Source organism: Rhyacophila brunnea, unplaced genomic scaffold (assembly GCF_057557595.1).
Source record: "Rhyacophila brunnea isolate RB1 unplaced genomic scaffold, BYU_Rbru_1.0 scaffold_15, whole genome shotgun sequence".
Classification (NCBI taxonomy): Eukaryota; Metazoa; Arthropoda; class Insecta; order Trichoptera; family Rhyacophilidae; genus Rhyacophila; species Rhyacophila brunnea.
The window spans coordinates 19,133,492-19,154,307 of NW_028232806.1; the positions used below are offsets into that span (position 1 = coordinate 19,133,492).

At 32.6% G+C, this 20,816-nt stretch overlaps 2 protein-coding genes across 31 annotated transcripts in view; both read left to right on the forward strand.

The window, feature by feature from the left end:
- LOC147075013 (juvenile hormone epoxide hydrolase 1-like) lies at positions 1–15,170 on the forward strand. Of its 28 annotated transcripts, none has more exons than XM_085943204.1 (8): positions 2,811–2,869; positions 3,451–3,501; positions 3,644–3,882; positions 7,973–8,164; positions 10,192–10,584; positions 11,972–12,320; positions 14,188–14,422; positions 14,854–15,170. In XM_085943204.1, exons 4-8 carry the CDS (start codon positions 7,973–7,975, stop codon positions 15,083–15,085), a joined length of 1,401 nt encoding a protein of 466 aa, XP_085799330.1. In that variant the 5' UTR covers positions 2,811–2,869; positions 3,451–3,501; positions 3,644–3,882; the 3' UTR covers positions 15,086–15,170. The 28 variants fall into 28 exon arrangements, with proteins under 28 accessions (XP_085799342.1, XP_085799339.1, XP_085799330.1 ...); XM_085943203.1 differs by having other exon boundaries at positions 3,752–3,882; XM_085943202.1 differs by having other exon boundaries at positions 3,487–3,501.
- A 2,798-nt stretch (positions 15,171–17,968) lies between these two features.
- The window catches only part of LOC147075014 (uncharacterized), a 56,483-nt gene continuing 53,635 nt past the window's right edge, over positions 17,969–20,816 (forward strand). Inside the window, exons 1-2 of one of the 3 annotated variants that reach the window (XM_085943224.1) lie at positions 17,969–18,202; positions 19,826–20,017. In XM_085943224.1, the coding sequence (XP_085799350.1) occupies positions 18,083–18,202; positions 19,826–20,017 (312 nt within the window). In that variant the 5' untranslated portion in view covers positions 17,969–18,082. Of the gene's footprint in view, positions 18,203–18,681; positions 18,921–19,825; positions 20,018–20,816 lie in introns of those variants that run through there. The other 2 variants (XM_085943226.1, XM_085943227.1) reach the window with 2 other exon arrangements.

The following is a 20,816-nucleotide window of genomic DNA, read 5'->3' on the forward strand; positions in this document are numbered from 1 at the left end:
ATACCAGATCTGATGTGGATCATAATGACAATCCTCTTCGGGTGTCACTATCTGTGTGTCAAAGTCGAAACGAATCTCAAGATATACGAAATTCCTGATAATAAATGTGTTTCGGGCCGCACATAAAAGCTTAAAGGGCCGCAGGTTGAGTATCACTGATCTATACTATAAAAAATAATAGATTATTTTAAACAACATTTTAGTGTTTTTACATGCATACATAGTTATAATTTGTACCTACAATATAATTTACGCTGGCGGATATTACTAGAATTAAACTTAACAAATATTATTGATTTCACTATTTTCATTCATTTACATTTACAAAATAATGTACATAATATGTAATATATTATGATAATTATATTAATATATCTATTAAGTATATTAATTTTATGTAAGTACTTATATGAAATTGAAGTTTCTTGGATCTTGGATGCGACCATTGCTATTACAGATAAATGAATGTTGCCTTCCAACATGAGATGGTTCACCAATAAATTATGGGAAATTATTTCGTTTAAATTATCTGATTTTTTACAGAAACTAGATTATATATTTTAAAGAATCAACAAATTGACATTTTACAAAATAACCGTGTTGCCGACTTCCTGAGGTAGATGCCACTGGCGTTAATGGGATAATGTGCCGGTAACTTTTATTGTAAATTTTAACTGTTAAATTAATTAAACAACAAAGAAAAGTTTGTTGAAAATCTGGTTATTAATCTAATGTTTTACCAAATTATTTGACTTGCGTGTTCCGGTACCTACCTGGATAATTATTTTGGACTCTTGAACAAGGTCAAGCGAACAAAACAATAATGTTCGTTTTGGAACCATTGTTTATTTGTTGGAATCTATTGAGATAGTACGTACACCAGTGATGTTGCACAATTTGCCATTTTATTGTGCCGCCAAGTTTAACCTGCAATAATTTTATCAAGGAATGAAAATTAGAGATGTAATTATGTTTGAAAACAGACTTTAGGAACCAAATCATAGTTTAAAATTGTTTGCGGAATAATTTTCAACTAGGTATAAATATTAATTAGGTATACATAATTTGAAAACAGCTCAGCTGATATAATATTAAATAACTTCTCAAAAAATATTTTGAAAAAACATAGGTACCACGCCAAGCGGGACTCAAACCAACATCCACCAGATTTGCGCCAATGTGCTTTACCAATTGAGCCATGTTCATCATATCTAATGATGATGAAATTAACTACAAGTTTTTAAAATTGTGAAGAGTTTTTTCACAGACTGCGTTAATTTCGCTGACATTTTGGGTATTATGAGACTATTTGTACAATGTGTTATTGAGCATCACATCACAACAGCCTAGTCTAATATGTAGCTTCAACTAACGCGCTCCATGCCCTGTCTGAAATCATCAGTCAGCACGTGCAGTTACGTGGCACACCCACGATGCTCCTTAGGGGACGTCACGCCGTGAAACAATCATCTGACGCCACCTCATTAAAAAGCTATAATATTGTCGTGTGAAGAATCCGGCCATCCAACTTATGACGCTAGATGCGATGATGAAAACCTGACAAAGCCGGACGCCTCCAGCAAGGGCAGGCAGACATTTGTTCTTTCCTGATAGTATATGTAAACAATTGCTCTTAGTCCTGACCACCACACCAACCAATTTTTTACTGCTCATGGCGGCTTTGCTGGCAAGCTCCATGTGCTTGGGCTTGTTACCAAATTCCATTTCCCTCCATTTAGAGATGCTCCGTGGTGGAAATCTATCGGGATGCTTTGGCACGTTTTCTTTATGGACTCATTGCAGTCTAAGCATTTGTGCATACACTGATAAGGCATCCCCGAATGACCAGCTTCTTTAGTTCGGTCATCCGTATTGCCATAAATTCTCGTTTCTGCTAGAATCCATTGAAGGCATAATGTTTACTTTTCGCCACTATGTTATTTTTTTGTTTATCTGGTCAAAGACGCCGTTAAATTATACTTATAGTTTGATGACATGTCGCAGGTTCATCGCAACTAGGGAATCCAATCCCGAGCCAAAATCCTGATCCCGGGATTTCGGGATTACAATTAGACAATCCCGGGATCCCGGGACTGGTCCCGGGATTGACATTTTTTTCCATTGTTAATATAAAATTTTTATATTTACAAATAACATTGATAAAATCGGTCAAAAATAAATCTAGTATAATTTATACTATTTAAGACATAATACGCTCAATCTTGGACGTACATAAGATTAATGGAGTAAATAATATTGTAATATAAATAATAATGTGAATTTAATATGAGATTGCTGTTTCTGATAGTAAAGACATAATGAATGGATTAGCGAGATTTAAAATAGTAAAGCAAATAATCGTGGCGTACTTATCCGGCCTTATGGCCTTTCCGCTTCATAAATCTAATTAGTCAGCAAAATATGAAACTGCCGTAAAACGTATGATATGATTGTGGAATTACTTTGTTAAAAGTGCGAAGCATTGTTTTGTTCCAATCTTTCTCATTATTAATAATTTATGTGAAAAAAATAAAATGAATCGGCAACCTGCACATAGGTATATATCAAACTTCATTCAAACTCAGTTTATTTCTAATGTAGTTATTTTTTATTAAAAGTATTTTTTCTGTTATATTTTCGCTTTTATTTTATTTTCCATAAAAATTTATAAAAAAATCAATCCCGAAATCCCGGGATTAGGTTTATCAATCCCGGGATTCATATGTATCTAAAATAGCTCGGGATCCCGGGATTGGAATCCCTAATCGCAACTGAGCTGTACCTAACATTCGTCGTATTATTAAATCAGTGGGAGTGAACACGTTGACGTCGAGTGAGCAAGGTGTGTGTAACAAACTTAAGTGTATAGGTACTATTGAGTGTTCTTCCAGTGAAAAAAATATTTATATTTGTAAATAAACGATCAGCAACAAAGAGATTGAAGTCCAATCTCTTTGATCAGCAAGCATAAACCATTGTGACAGGATTGTCAAATTAATAGTATTTTAAAAATAAATTTGTTGCATAATTATTATAATATAACAGTCAGACTTAAATGGATATACTTATTTACTAATTTAAAAACATAAAATACTTAAAAATAATTATTGACATTGTTGTCGTTCATTATATACTAATATCATTCAATTAAATAAATATAAAATAAAGTTTTTTTCTTTTATTTTGTTAACTATCAATTCATGGTGGAACTGCATTGTATTGTTGTTTTTGTTTAATAAAACGCATTTTTTTTGTAGTACTTCTTCCACTTTTAATCAATAGATTAGGACCGGTTTCGTCCGCCTCAGTGGGACATTTTCGACTGATTGAAAACAAGTTGAAAATGTCCTACTGAGGCGGACGAAACCGGTCCTAATCTATTGATTAAAAGTGGAATAAGTACTACAAAAAAATTGCGTTTTATTAAATAAAAACAACAATAAAATAAAGTGATACACTGTTGATATAATGATATACGTTTTATAGCAGTTTAAATAAACAGTAAGAATCATTGAACCTTATATTTTCTTATGTATTAACAAATGAATCTACATATTAATAAATTATATATAAAATGTGCTAAATTATTGTAATTCGTGTAAGAAATATACTAAATTGAACGCAAAACATTATGTTTTTTTAGTTAATTTAACAAATGTAGATACAACAAGATAAAGTTATTAAGTATAAAAACTGCTGTTTTTCTGGTACCGGTTTTTTAATAAGTATAATATTATTTGTTATAATGTAGTAGGTACCTACATATAGGTATACTTAATAATAATATTGTGAAGAAACCGGTTGTTGAGACGTCAGTATTACCTTGGAATGCAAAGTATAATGGCAACAAGTCTTCAGATGATAAAATGAATAATAACCAGTGTAATAAAGATTCAAAATATTATTTTATTTTATAAAATAGTTGAAGTTTATTGAACTCATCGACTTATCAGATATTATTTTAGTATTACGACTAAATACTACTTACCTATTTAAAAAAATATATTAAACTGACGTCTACCTACACACTCATTTAATATTCGATTCATAAACAAATTCATAACCTTTCTCCAAAGATAATAATATTTGTCATTACGTGATAATTAATCATTCATTTGATTACTTTTAATGCTCGACTATCTATTATTTCTGTATTGAAAGACATACGTAATTGCTTCACAATAAATGAATAAATCAATTGTGGTACAAAATCATTGATAAAAACTTAATGTTTCTTGCAGAGGTCGAATGCACATTTATTTATAGCGAGTGAGGAGGATAATAATATAGGTACTTTCGCCCCAATGAAACTCATAATTAAACACAGAATACTGTATTATAATGTAACTAATGGTTCAAATAGACTATATGACGATCGGGCACATATATGCTAAGAGCGTTTTAGTGTCTATGATCAAATCTATGCCATTCCGACATTTATACATACATATTGTATGACAGCTATGACATCGTATTTACACTCTGTGACACCCTTTGACACAGGACGCCAACATAAGAAACGGGTTTTTCGGCATTTATATGACCGATTGTCATAGAGTCTATTTGAGCCATAAGCGCAGTTTTATCTGCTTCAAATGCACTCTATGACGATTCGTCATATATATGTCGAAAAACCCGTTTCTTATGTTGGCGTCCTGTGTCATAGGGTGTCACAGAGTGTAAATACGATGTCATAGCTGTCATACAATATGTATGTATAAATGTCGGAATGGCATAGATTTGATCATAGACACTAAATCGCTCTTAGCATATATGTGCCCGATCGTCATATAGTCTATTTGAACCTGTATGATCATTTTTTAATTAGGGATTTTTTTCTATCCACCATAATATCCCGAAAGCATAACTTTAGCATTCTATCAAGTCATTTAGATTCTAGGAGGTAAAATATTTCTAGTTCAAAATTCTGGCTTCTTGTTGGAATACGTTTTGCGATTGAGTAGCGGTATGCTATTTCGATCTATTTTGTAGCGTATTCAGCGCTCGAAATGGACCGTAACGCACCGGAGCGCGGCTCCTGTTCGTGAAATCCCCGAAATTATCGCTCCGTCTCGTGGAAAAAATAATAATGCATTCGTGAATTAATAAAATTAATTTACTTTCTATATATGTTTTAAAGTTCATACGAAACTTGTCGGAATCATAGTAAAAAAAAATCGTCTACGGGCGCCGACAACGTTATGCCCTAAACTTGCATGCCACATGTTTAAAGAAAGGTAGGTACTCCATTTGACCATCTGATCTTGGCAGGTGTATTTCCATACAATACATACAACTACTACATAAATATGCAGTTTCGGGAAATTATAGAGAGTTCCGGTTGGTAAAATCTTCCATTTCGAGCGCTGAGCGTATTCACGCTACTGTATTTACAATAAATTATTAACGAAGAAGGACAGGTTCAAGAGTGTTATTTTTTTTTTTAAACTAAATACTTTCATTTTTACAAAAGTCTTTGAAGGTAAATAATGAATCATAGTAAAATCATTAATTATTATTCATCCCAGTATTTTCTTCATACTTATGAAGTGAACAGGAGAATCAATATTCGTAATTTAAATTTACCTACCTACTTAATTAAGTTTAACGTTCACAACACTAATTTTGCCTTAAATTATTTTATGGAGCTTAACATTAAATTTGATCGTAGGGCCCAGGAAATACAAACATAATGGGGAGTGAGTTACCTACATATCTTCTAAGTATGGCTGTAAGATGGCACGTTTCTTGAATTCAGAGAATAGTGGGATGACTAAAAGATAATAATATGTTATTTTCAACGTTAATATTTGTATTATAATATGCATTAAAGTTTGTCACGTACATACAAACAACACATATTCAATATTAGATACATATGAGGACATTCAGGGGGTTTTGCATTTTTTTTTACATTTATTTACTTACCTCTCATTAATTTATAAACCAAAACTGCTGTGAATTGTTTGATCTATATCGACTGTTCGCATTTCTATTTTGTTCTATTCAGTGTTTGAAGCAAATTTTGCTTTTTCCTTGAAAGTCAATCAGACATGGCGATTCAATTTGTACAAGCATCTATTATTATATTGTGTATTATATTATTATTGTAGTATGAACGATTTGCATCCGCACGGAATCCGTAGGTCTGAACTGATACTAATTAACCGTTTAGGTTTTCAGTGATGCTCGTTAGAGGCATAGGGTTGGGAATCCCTGTAGTGTTGCTTTGAAACATAGGCACTGATATCATATTATTTTGTTATAATTGCGTAAATACTTCAGTAACTTTTTAATAAAAGAATATAATATATTTGTAAATAAAGCTATCAATTATAAAATTCTGACATCTTTGATGAGATACGAAGATAAGAAAATGTGTACTCATAGCATTTAGTCACATTCAACTACCTGTAATTTAAAAAAAAATCACTATAGCGGTTTAATTACTTAATAATAAAATAATATAATATGCACAATATAGCTACAATCCTGTTGTTATAATCTTCGAAATATAAGAGAATAGTTGTTTGTTAGTCATCCATTAAAACCATAAAAATAACAAACATAATATTATTTTCTGTCGAGAAATACATATTTTCTGATATCTTTCAATATATTTAAAATGTACAGCTTATAATATTAGGTAATACCTAAATATTATCAATAACCTTGTAGGTACATTTTATTAACTTAAAATTTGGTATTTCCGCTGAATCAAATTGTCTACAGTAATTTATTAAAGATAACTAATCTATTCCGACAAATAGTTGAACTAAGGTTTAAGGTTTACTCGTGAAAATTGCCAGGCGGTATATTGAGTTAAGTCCGCTATATTAAAACAGTAAGTCTCGCCACTTGACTGAGTCGCTGAAAATTAAGGGTCATTTAAAATCTCATATGGTTCATCCAGTAGGTATATAATATCAATCAATATATTCAATCTTCGGCTTCCCCGAACTATTCAATATGATCCAGTTTCGTGTCCCTCCACTAGACAGACCAAAATAGTGGTTCACCCTCCGTTCAGGCAATCCAGGTAATAAAATAGATAGTTAGGTAGGAACCTAACAAATTTGCCTACAATTCGAAGACTACCTATATGTACATAATATTTATATATTTTTTCCGATCCCCAATCCCAGACGCCTTTACTGAGAAGAATGCCAAATACAATTATTGACCATATAGGTATTGTTATGATCGTAAGAAGAATTTTCAGACCATAATAGAGAATTAAGTTTAAATTAGCGGATCATATAGTAAGAAACGCATCCGAAGTGAAGAAAAAAATTGTATGATTCACGTTGAGATGGCTTGACTCACCGCCATAGAAATAGCTACCAAAACTTAGTAATAACGAAAATATCTTTCGATTAAAAAATGCAACTCACTGGTTTTGTCGGGTGCACGATATTAGTTTACTTCCGTTGCCCTTCGATGTCGTTGGTGACCAGAAACGACACGTGCAGATTTGTGAATAAATTACAGTCTGATACTTAGTAATATATCCATACAACACATTTTTTAGATATTATGATACAAATACTGTATAGAAACATGGTGCGGCATTTTAGCGCTGCCTAGGGGCGGCATTTAATCTAGGGACGTCACTGCATCCTGCAGATGACAAAGATCCAGACGGGATTTTAGAACCTATGATTATCAGTCATTTTTATGAAAATAAGTAGGTAACTCTTCCTTATGACGAAAGGGAATGAATGTAGGTACCTATACCGGTATACGATATTTTAAATAAAGAAAATCAATGTTATTCATTCACTTGTTATTAACAATTTTAGCACTACAACCCTCGGCGGGCCATGGCCTACTCCAGAAACTTTATCAATCGTGAACTATCCAGCAGGGTCGTAGCAAAGTGTTTTTGAGACTGTGAATTTGATGCGATTAAAAGCCCATACAGAACACATTTAAATCTATAACATACTAATATGTTTTTTGGTGTTTTCAGATGGGGTGCTGTTGTAAGATCCTTACATTAGCCATAGTGGCCATTGGTGTGGGGATAGGCTGGTTGTATTTGGGAGGGCTTCAAAAGACAACACCTCCGATTATCCCACTCCAAAAATGGTGGGGTCCTGGCTATCCTTCAAAATCAATGGACGCTTCCATCAGGCCGTTCGCCATCGAGTTTGAACCGGAGGTATGTTGATATACAATATGCATGATAAATCAACGCCAACGGTATCTTCCAACGTCTTCTTTCATGTATCATGTTTTGAATGTTATGACATTATTACTAAAAGGAAGAATCTTGATGATCATGACAAATACTGTAGGTACATTTTGAGTCTAATATAAGTTATTTTTTTTGTTGTTAACATTCCCGTTACTGTGATGTCACCTTAGGTTACTCACTCCAATAAACTGAAAATATTTGCAGTCTATATGCACTTTCATTATTCAGATATTCCTTGAATTATCAATATTACATCTTATTAAAATGTTATTATTTTCAAAATCAATAGCATTATCCAGTAAATACATATAATTGATATATGTCAGATTTCAATTACCTGTTATATAATTAAAATTATAAATGCACATTGCAAACAGAGTGTCTCATTCTTAGACTATAGATACATCTAGACGCCACCCATTGCATTGCTAAATGAAGCTGCGTGCCGTGCGTTTGGTTTGGGCGAGTGAACGCATTCGTATACAAAATGTTTGAGACCATATACCATTTTGCTAGTGCTCGCCCAAAGTGCTCGCACTAAACGCTCAGAATTAAAATATAATTCTCTACTAGGTCACTTGATATTAAAATATATAATAATATACAAATAAATTATGATGAACATGAATCAACTACCTATGAAACGTAATACCATCTTCTTGCTTATCAGTACGGCTACCACATTTTAATACAACACACAGAACCATCTATTCTACTTAATCAACTAAAAATATTTACCACTGACTTTATGTTTAACACAAAAAATATCAATTTTAGCAACACGCGCTCGCAGGTTATCGACGCTTAGTTAAGCAACAAACTATGATTTGGCGGCGACACCATAGCAAACTATATCACACATCTATAAACCTTTTATCTTACTCTAGCGCGTGTCGCAGAGATTATAAGGATGCCAAAATAATTTCTCACTCGCACTTATACATCGTTTTTGTTCAGGCCTTGGTTTCATTCCATTGTGAACAAAAGAGATAGATTTAAAAGTATATGCGACAAAGAGAGACATACTCAAATCTAAGACATGGATGCGAAAGTAAGCGGTGAGAAGGTATAAGAATATATAGAAATACTCGTATGTGGATAATTCAGTTTTGATGCCTTTTTGATCATTTTATAAATAAAACAAATAACAAAATAATGATGATGAAATCTTATTAGACTGATTTATGTTGCCAAAATAGGAATTTCATTTTTAGCTACCTACTGTAATGTTGTCAATCTCGTACAGTAACTCAAGGTGACATCATTGGAACTGACGGTATTTATTATCATCGTAAAGAGAAGGTTACTCATAAAACTAAATAATTAAAGAATAGCATTTGGTGTGATTATCTGAATCTAAATAATAAGTAAATTTCCATTTGCGCAATTGAAATTTGAAAAAAATTAAATATATTTTGTACCTATTTTGTATACCAATGTCTTATATTTTTATAATCTTTGCTCTATTGATATACCTCTGTTTTCTCTTGGGTACGCTATCTCTACGATCCGTGTCCACCCGAAAAGTGATTTCTCTTCAAAAATATTTCCTTCTACGTCTTCTTCGTGGGTTAATTTACATTCTGTCTATACAATCAAGTATTTCGATACTGTCTATTGTGTGGTTAGCACAATAATTGAGATTGATGTTTTTTGTAAATGACGTATTGAATAATATTTTAATAACTTCTAACTGATCTTCTGTTCTCTTTGATCACCAACCATATTATGAAGCTATTGGAAGCAAATGTATGAAAGTCCCATAGGGCTAAATGAGACTTGGTTGGCATTATATTTTCTTTATTCTATCATTTCCATACACTTAATACCTGCTGTTTTTTTGTATTGCGTTATCACAGATTTTGTTTTCTATTCGCTGTTCAATAGCATACATTATCTACAATATAATACATAATATATGGCACATTGGCCACCAAAAGCTGTAATGATATAACCTAACCTAACCTAACCATTTGTCGCATGTTTTACAGATGGTCACAGATTTAAAAAATCGTTTAAAGGCAGCTGATTTTTACACAGAACCATTGGAAGGGATACAATTTGAGTATGGATTTAATACAAAATATCTTAAAGAAATCGTTGAATTTTGGAACAATAAATACGATTTTTCTGCAAGAGAAAAATATCTAAATACATATCCTCAATTTAAAACAAACATCCAAGGGTTGGACATTCACTATCTACATGTCAAGCCAAAGGCGACCAAGAATCTTAAAGTTCTCCCATTGCTACTTTTGCATGGCTGGCCAGGAAGTGTCTTGGAATTCTATAAGATGATTCCATTGCTGACCACTCCTAGACCTGGAAGTGATTTTGTTTTTGAAGTTATTGTTCCAAGTCTCCCAGGATATGGATACTCACAGGTAGTGTAATATTTTTTCACCCACAATTGTTAGAAGTTGGTGATTTATGTCAATGATCAAAGCAAGTGTCATTATTATTTATAAGACAAAGATCTGTTGTAATTTTTTTGACTTATTCGGCATATAGAATTAATTGAATATCATTGTTGAATACAGCTTAATAAACGAAATAAACGATTATAATAAACAAAAGAATATCGGAGTAATAGCGGAGATAGTGGTCAGTGTGTTATAAAATACTTGCAGTAAGAGAATGCAAAAAAGCTGGTGAGTGACAGAGAATCTTGGATTGGAGGCACTGTATGGTATCCATGTTCTAACTAAGCATCGAACAGGGAGTGAGATGAATATAGTAATGTCAAATAAAGTGCGGCAATTAAATGTCTTCTATTATAATCTGCTTATCTTAGGAATATGAGAATAAACTAAATTAATTATAAGTGCTTAACTTAAATAAGTGTAGGTATACAATCAGATAACAATGTTAATATTATCGTAAAATAATAGAGCGCTCCGGTTCGTAATGAACCGGAACGCACCGGAGCGCCGTTCCGGGTCATAAAATCCTCAAAATTATTGCTCCGTCTCGTGAAAATATTAAATTGACCCTCTGAGCGAGATAATGTAATAATAAAATAAATAATAATAAATAATAATAAATAATAAAATAAATATAATAAAAAAAATAAAAAAAATCTAATAATTTTTTTTTTTTAATAAATAAGTGTAGGTATACAATCAGATAACAATGTTAATATTATCGTAAAATAATCGAGCGCTCCGGTTCGTAGAATTTTCCATTTCGAGCGCTGTTATCGAGTCTTTCTCTATTCATCCAAAGTGTGATGAGTGATGACCATCATGCACATACAAATATTAGTTAAGATTACAGATTAAATAATTTCATACCATTTGCTGTTGTTGGTAAACATTTCATCACCTACGGATGGGATAATACAATAATTATTATATTCATATTTCTTTTATTTAAATTATTTTTATGTATCTACCAGTAAATGTTAGATTTCTTATATTCGCCATTGTCCAAAGAAAACCAAATTTTAAAATGGATTCAAATAACTTGAAACACACAAAAAAATCAGAAACATTCTGCCTGTGATAAAAACTAACTTGACAACCGAATGTGGTTAATGAGAAATTGAGAACTTTTAGATTTTCTAAACATTGTCTATTCTAGGTATGATGTAAGTGACTAGAAATACAACATGTACAATAATATATATATGATTTATTTAGTATAAGTACACATAACGTGAGTTACGCATTAATATGACGAGGTTATCCTAACTCAGATGCATTGTCAGCAGACGATGTTATTGGGAGTACGACATTCATTGAGAAATTTTAAAATCATGTTTATTTTTAGGCAGCGTCGAAGCCTGGGTTTGGACCAGCAGCAATAGGCGGCATTATGAAGAACCTGATGGAACGGCTTGGCCATCAGAAGTATTACATCCAAGGCGGAGATTGGGGATCAGTTATAGGTGCAATCATGTCTATTGTATACCCCGAAAACATAGCAGGCTATCACACTAACGCACCAAGTGTATCGACAACCAAAAGTTATTTGAAGCTTTTAATCGGAAGTCTTTACCCTTCATACTTCGTGGAAGATGGTTTTGAGTCGAAGATGTATCCCTTATCGAAAGTATTCGGGTTTATAATGCTGGAGTCCGGATATATGCATCTTCAAGCTACTAAACCAGATACTGCAGGTAAATAAAATTTATTGTATATATTTTTTACGATATGCTTATATGCTCGAAATGGACTGAAACAAATGAAATCCTCGAGACTACTTTTGTGGAAAAATTAAAAATGGCCCTCCTATTCGGAAATTATTATGAAAATCATTACATACAATAAACAATAAACAAAGTTTAATAAGAAATTTGGCATATCGTAAACACTTATTTTTAAAAACAATAATCAGGTTTTGTATTGTTTTGTTACAAAGTTTTTAGGCAATCTTAAGAGCATACATAAGTGAAACAGCAAATAATTTTCAACAATAAGTGGGACGAAATTTCAGATCGTTGCCAATCGCCGATCGGCATTCGAGGTGGGAGCATGTCGATTTTTTTTGTGATGGTGTCGTAAGAATATATTCTTATATTGTGTAAAGACGACTAAAAAAACATTATGCCTGTACTCGAAAAACCAAACATGTCAATGAATATATTATTATTATTACTAAAATAACAATAAACATAACACTAAATGGACGCATGTTGAATTTTTATGACAGATTATGTTCTGTTCGGCACGCGTCATTAGCAAAATCCGCGCGTCGCACAGTTACGATTTTTTTAGACCATGCCTCAGCTGAGGTATAGGTAAATCGTTTTACAGTGGCACCATGGGTACGGCAAATGCGGCTTGCAGTTGTATTTGTTTGTATTGTTTGCTAGCATTGAAACAGGCATTGTCGCAAGCAATTCAATACACGCGCGAATCGCCTATGGTGCCACTGTAGAATGATTTACCTATATAGCCTTAATATAACGGATTATTCGAGTTTTGCACCATTCTATAGGATTTGGGTTCAGTATTCCAGGATTCACCTTATTGGACATTGTTATTAAGGTTAACATTATCTATAAGTACAGAACAGTGACATCCTGCGGAGGTAGAAAAAATATGTACTGCTTGTATGCGTCAGATAAAGGAAGGAAAAACAATAATATCATGTGACATCATATTTTGTATAAATTAGTTAAAAAATAAAACTGCACACTGTGATATTTTTAGAAAATTATTGAGAGCTCCGGTTCATATACTTTTCTATTAGGAGCGATGATTACTGGTATTATATTGTGTGTTATTTTAAGTAATTCCTAGTTAAATAACTGTGTCTCAGAATCAATGTGCCTCAAGTCTGGATTTTGCCAAAATGATTTAATACAGACTGGCAGATCAAATGGGATGCTAGAACACTTATATTAAATTTGTTTTATCCTGACATGATGCTGAAAATGGGTATTTACACTAGTCTTCAAGCAATTTTCACTGGTAAGCTCCATATTCTTGGACTGTTACTCGGCCTACGTGTCAATGAGGCTATAAATTACAGGATGCAATTACATCTTCAAGGAATTTGTACGGAGAGTAGTTTAATTAGGTTCAACCAGCTGTTGGGCACACAGCACCATTCGTCCTGGTCGTCATCAAAATCAATTTAATTGCAAATATAACATTTGCGGTGACATACTGCAAGCGTGAAGATATCTTCTTCACATAGTTCGTTCGTTGGGTTTTAATTAGCTTTTGTTTTATGTGTTCTAAAATTTAAAATTTATTTTTCTATACTCTTCTTTACCAGGGATTTTCGTAGTTTTGTCATAGTGCATGGTGATTTCAGTCTTGGGTGAGTACTCCACATTCCCAGGCACAAAAAATGGAAAATGCTTCACATAAAAACTGTCACTCGTGATAGGCCCGATTAATATGAAATATTTATTATGTGGGGCAGATTTGATTGTTGGGAACATTACTATATTTAAGGGCAACAATAATTATTTGTTATGTTTTGTTGTGTGGGTGAATAAATTTTTTTTAATGATTTTTAAAATATTATTTTAGGTATTGCCCTAAGAGACTCACCGGTTGGGTTAGCTGCATATATTTTAGAGAAATTCTCGACATGGACCAATCGCGATTGGAGGAATTTACCAGATGGAGGCCTCACCAAGAAGTATACATTAACGGAACTCCTGGATAACATAATGATATACTGGGATAGCAAATCTATTACTACTTCAATGAGACTGTATACAGAAGCATTTAATAAAGATAGTTCGATGTTCAGCTATGAAGAGTATGGATTAATTCATTTTATCATATTTTTTCACCTTAAATTTAAAATAAGGAACCCAAAATATGGAGTTTTATTTAATGAACATTGTGGACTTGCTTTCAATACATTTTTATCTGCATATCCAGTTCAAAGGTCAATAATAGTTTTGTTTGTTTACTCCTGGTGATGGTTGCACAACTTTTATCAAATGGGTCTGCAGAATCCTGAGATTGTTTCATCTTTGCTACTAAATTACTGTTTCACTAGACTACCATTATTGAACCTCATGGCCTGTTGTAGAGTTAAAAAAGAATAGGTAATTATAAATATAAACCCATATTCGACTTTATAATATATACCAAAATGTATGTAAAATTTTGGTATATGGCGCCTGGGTTTTGCATAAAAATATCTTATTATTTTTTATTATACTAATATCTTTTTCCTTTCAGATTTACGATAACGGTCCCAACAGCCATTGCAAGATTCGAAAATGAATTACTATTCCAGTCAAAATGGCTTCTACAAGAAAAATATGCAAACATTGTGCAGTTTACTGATTATAAGGGAGCCGGCCATTTTCCTGCCTTTGAAGATTCGCAGAGATTGGCTGATGACTTTTGGAATGCCGTGCCAAAATTTATTGAACATCATAACAAACAAAAATCAAAGAAAGAATTATGATAGGATTTAATTTTTTTTAAATACGCCCATTGAATGTGCAGACTAAATGGATACCTAATAAACAAGTTGTATAGTGGTGCAAAAATGACTATTATTATTTTTTTCTGGTACCTAGATATATATCCAAATTATTGTAGGTTGGTCATGTAGAATTAAACATAATACTAATATACTATTTAACATGACTGCCAACTGATAATTATTATTATCTATGCTTAAACACATAAAAAATACTTTACATCCATGTACCTATCTATGATTCAAAATTCTTTAAGGCTTTAAGAAGATGAATAATTAGACCTTCAAAAACACAATATTAAAATTGATTAACCTTTATTAAACATACGTGATTTGAAAACACCTCAGATATAATAATATATAATTATGTATACCAACGAGAGGAAAAATAGGATGCCCAGCGGGACTCGAACCGGCATCCAATGGATTTGCGCCAATGTGCTTTACCAATTGAAAAATGTACATACGTCATATCTAGTTATGATAAAGTTAACGACCTATCTACCTAGTAGTTTTTACATTAATGAAGTGTATCACAAAATTACAAATTTAAAAGAATAGTTTATTAAAATAATAGTGCGAGTATATAAGTATTATCACCGGCCTTCTTGCGCACTCTTAGGCGGAGATGGCAGACCGTGATAATGTCATGGCCAAGAAGCGGGGGTGGGGGACAGAAACGCACGGTGTATGTTGTCAAGGCTGGTTTATTTTTATCGTATTTGCGATTTGGCGGGCTGCAGACGTGGTGTCGCGGGCTTGGCTGCTGGGGCTTCGCATCCGAGGCGATGCTCACTGTCCGATGGGAGATAGGATCGGGGCTTGCGGCTTGGCGTGCTGCCGATGGGGTCCTTTGTTTTCTGGAGATGCTTGAGAAGTCAGAAGTTTTGGCGGGAGATGTATCTTGGCTTCGCGTCCGAGGCGAGCAGAGACGATGCTCGCTGTCCGTCGGCCAATCGAAGAAGAAGCTTTTCGCGCGTGTTCAACCGTCAGATTCGGCGTCATCCCGCATTCGGTCGCGAACCTCCCTGCGCTATCGGTAGGCCGCGTCTGTTTTGGCGGGATTTTGACGAATTTGGATTTTTGATTTCGAGGCGGGCTTTGCTCGGCCGAGAACCGCGAAGAGTGGACGTAGGCTGTGGTGTTCTGGGAAAGTTGACGGTTCGGTCCGCCCTTTGAGGTAGTCTCCTGTGGGAGACTTCCATCTGGTATCAGTATGTTATAACTAATTTGGAAATATCTTGACACCTGTCAGTATTTCTTTTTCAACCATGTCTGATCTTAAGATCATGAATGGTCCTCCACAGAGTGGAGTTTTGTTTTAACAAATTTTTGTGTTTACGAGAAATGGATGTTAGCCACTTACTCAACCTATTAGGTCCTCACTCTGACTCCAAACACACATTAAAAATTAATTTGTGTATTTACCAAACCCAGGATTCGAACCAGGGACCCACATCATTATAAGCAGACGGATTGGCCACTTTCCACCGTGGGCAGAAATCAAGGAAATTAGGGTAATTGATACTTCCATTTAAAACCGCAAAAGCCAACACTGCCAAAATTAACTCAATTTGTACGTTTCAACGATGTAAACTAAAAACTACTGGTTCATTTCATTGTAATTGAATGCTGTATTTCGAAAACGTTACACGGCACAATTGTGTTGTAGTCAAAATAGTGAAAACAATCTCCTACCTATATAAATATAAATAGTTTTTATGTAAAATATATTATTTTATAGTAAGTGTTAATTTTACTGTTGTCTTCAAAAAACTACAAAAAAAGTTGCCTTACATTTTGTGTATTTCGGTAATATTATGAAGATTTTTCTCACTCTTTCTCATTCCATTGGATCTATTCTGTATTTATCGATCGCTTAAGTAATAAAGTGATAAATATTATCGAACTTAGGGTTGGTTTGTATCATAGAATTAGCACTTATTGTAGCAATTACAATACGTTGATTGTAATTGTTGCAATACGTTGGTTGTAATTGTTGCAATAAGTACTAATACTTTTATACAAACCTACCCTAAGTTTGATAATATCTAACACTTTATCACTTTAGCGGTCGATAAGTATAGAATTGACCCACTGGTCTCTTTTTTAAAATGTCACATGTAATGTTTTTGAAATACGGCATTCAAATATTAGATTTGGTAGGTAATACTTACTAATGAATAAATACTAATGGTTAAAAGAAAGATTACGAAAACATGGTAAATTTTCAGTAAATTGTAGGCATCAATTTTAATATTTTGTTGCTTAGTCGCTGAACCCCCCCCCCCTTTGGAGGTTTTTTTGAATTTCGAGTAAATCACGAAAAACTGTTTTGTGCATTTACGATGATGACTAAGCAACTCATTTCTTGTCCCCGGTTAAACATATTGTTATGCAGATACCTACCTATTCTTAAAAAAACATATTGTAGGTACGTAATCCAGAGCAGAAATATAAACGTTTCTGCAGACGCCAAAATTTTACGACAAAAATGTGACTAGCAATGAAGACGTAAGGAAGATGCCTTTTTGACACGAAACATGCTAGATTTAATTTAATTCTATTTCCTTACTATGTTCTGTTAACAAATATTATTTATGTTATGTATAAATAATGTATAAAAAGTCGCATGCGGGTAAATTTGTTTAGAAGCTGTAATATGAGTAAACATTAATAATTGTAATTGAGTGATACAATATATTTTAAAATTTTTAAGCTTATGAGCACAAAATTTTAAATTTAGTGTTCTTCGTAAAGAGGTTCGAGAGTGAAAGGCATAGACTAAAATACATTATATTATATTGCATGACTGAAAAAAAATACTAATCGCTCAAAAATACCATCTCGAAAATTGACATTGAATCCGATTTTGTGACTAACTTCATTGTTTTGTTTCATTCTGGCGGATGTCGGACGGTTAATATTTTTTTCGAATCTGATATAATTTAATTACTAGATGTTCAGTTGAAATTCAAAATGTTGACGGCCAGTGAAATAAAAAAGTTCGTCGAATTGAAAAGACATCAATTGGGTAAAGAAAAGGAAAGAATATATCCTTCACAAAAACTTCACCACAACGAAGATGTCAAAAAAGCAGTTGAGTTTTCAAAATTTGATATATTATATTTCAACGTAAATAAGCAAAAAAAGCATTAATAAAGTTCATTAGTAAACTGTATCATTGTTTATTTTAATATAATGATATTGTTTAACTTTGTTTAATGTAAAAATCTTAAAATTGCAACACAAATCTCGACGCCAAGGATGGGCGAACTGTCATTACCTCCTCAATGTTTTTTAGAATTATTTTCTATAAAATCACATAGCTTCTACTAGATTTGATTTAAATCAAGTATATACATAATATGCTATGTAATTTGTGGTTAGTTACTGTTAATATTAATAGTATAATTTCATGGATTTGACATCGCCGAGAATATGTTTACGTTAATTTCTTACCGCTGTCATTTCCGTACAATTGTCAATAATTATGACTTGACTTGTTGATTAATAAACATTGCTTGCACGTGGTTATAATATTGATTAAAATTTAACCTTGAAGACCTTTATATATTGATTAAACATAACATTTTCAGTTCGTAAAGGTTTATAATACAAGAATCATTTAATTCTCTGTGGGTGTCCGCTCATAATGTCTGCTCGCAGTTTAGACGATTTATATCAATTTAATGCCAACGTCGGAACAACATTTTAAACATTTTCAGTGTATTCTTTATTAGTCTGTCATTCCTAGCGTAAACTGAAGGTTATTTCTGTATAGGTAATGTTTTCATTGTTATGCAAACATTATTAGGTATACCTACCAATTGTGTTGTGATTTTTTTTTGGTGGCGTTTTGTTTTTCCATAGTTATGTTTTAAAAATAGTTTATAAGTAGGTACATTTAATTTAAATTAAGTACTTGTTTATGTAAGTTGTAAATATAGAATAAACATTAGAGAATAATATACACAGGGTGGTTAGGTAATCTTTGTAATTTAAATAAATATTTATTTAGGCATACTAAAAAGATTAATTTCATTTACCTAACTCTTTTTATTTAAGTTTTTCGGTTAAATTACAGCAAATTAAATTTCTGTTTTGATTCAAAGCGGAGTATATGGAGTATATGTTATAGGAATTTTTAATAGGCTGCGTTTACTGAGAATGGTTGTTAGCCATTCTCTTAACACATTGGATTTTTGCTCGGAATCAAACACTAAATGAAAAAAAAACACCAGGTCATCGGTCTATTTTGTAAATCTCATAAATGCAAAACAATTTGTTTTTCAGAAGACAGTAAAGACTCTAATTTTCGTTTTAAATAGAATTTAGAAATTTAAAACAAATAAGTAAAACAATAAACTATGTACTTGGTATTCTTGGTATTATGAAGTTTGCAAATTTTACTGTTGTATGGGCATGAATTAAGAGATTTTTGAAATTATTAGAAATGTAATGGTTCTAAGAATCTTACACCGAGGTAGAAATTTAATTATACTAGGGTATTCAATAAAAATTGAATTTTTGGGCAAAATGAGCTAAAAGCCATCCGATGATGTGATTTTTGGTGTACTCAAAATTCGAGACTGCACCCATAGCTTTATAGGCAGACACTGGCATAATTACACCAAATACGTACGTCACAATAACAAAAATTGAGGTAGTTCAATGTATGTAGAAATGATATAATAATAATTAATTTTTCTACCTTTTTAGAGTGACAATGAGGAAGTATCAGTCTACACGCAAGAAACTCCTCGAGATGTAACAAAAATTAGCCATAATGATCGTCAACATGGCATAGAAAAGGAACAACACAAAGTAAACGAATCAATCGACACTTCAAAATTGCAACGTGATAAGCACAAATCTAATTATAAGGAAACATATGACGAATTGAACCATCAAGTAAGTAAATTTTAAACATAAATAGCATGTACACGTAAACCTCATAAAATATTATTATTTTAAAAATATTAAGGTCGTAATTTTACTGAAATTGCTCTATTATCTTTATACATGAAACTTTTTATGACCCATAAAGTACTTCACTAAATATTAAATCTTGTAGATAGATTCGAGGTGACTCGAGGCCAATTGTGGCATATTTGGGTATTTTCAGTAGGACTCTAAGCTTTGCAAGTTTTTCAAAACAATTGAAAAGTATTTCCCAATTTTTAGTCCACTGGCTTCTACCGTTCAAAAATTATTCTGGTTGATAAAAATAAATATTACTATAGACAGACTATTGCTTTGCAGTTTACTTCATTATACTTAGTATTTTTGCATGCCAAAAGTTGAGCCGTGCTGTACTGTTGGCGTAATATTAATAGTTTGACCAGAACCAACATTCGAGGATTTTTAGTAGAGTATATTTGAAACAATTCTGGAAATCAATATTATAGTGATTTGAGACAGTCCCGGGCACACATTTAAAATAGAATGGTGTGCGAGGTTAGCAAACCTTTGTGACACTGATTTTCAGTAGTGTACCTATAGCAAATCTCAGCTACATTAGGAGAGGTGAAATTGTGTGATTGAGATGAAATTCTGATAGCGATTCACAAACGCTGTACAAAGAGATTCTGTACAATTGAAACTATATGCATGTTGGCGTTTTTGGTGAGTTTATTGTGAACAGTCATAGGGAGGTATGGGAAACGCATGTCATGGAGTGTATTAGTACCTACTTACTGAGCATCAGTTA

Coding starts and splice junctions, on each gene's coding strand:
- LOC147075013 (XM_085943216.1), top strand. CDS start 7,973: ATGGGGTGCTGTTGTAAGATCCTTACATTAGCCATAGTGGCCATTGGT. Junction 8,165..10,191: donor CCATCGAGTTTGAACCGGAG/GTATGTTGATAT, acceptor CATGTTTTACAG/ATGGTCACAGATTTAAAAAA. Junction 14,423..14,853: donor TCGATGTTCAGCTATGAAGA/GTATGGATTAAT, acceptor TTTTCCTTTCAG/ATTTACGATAACGGTCCCAA.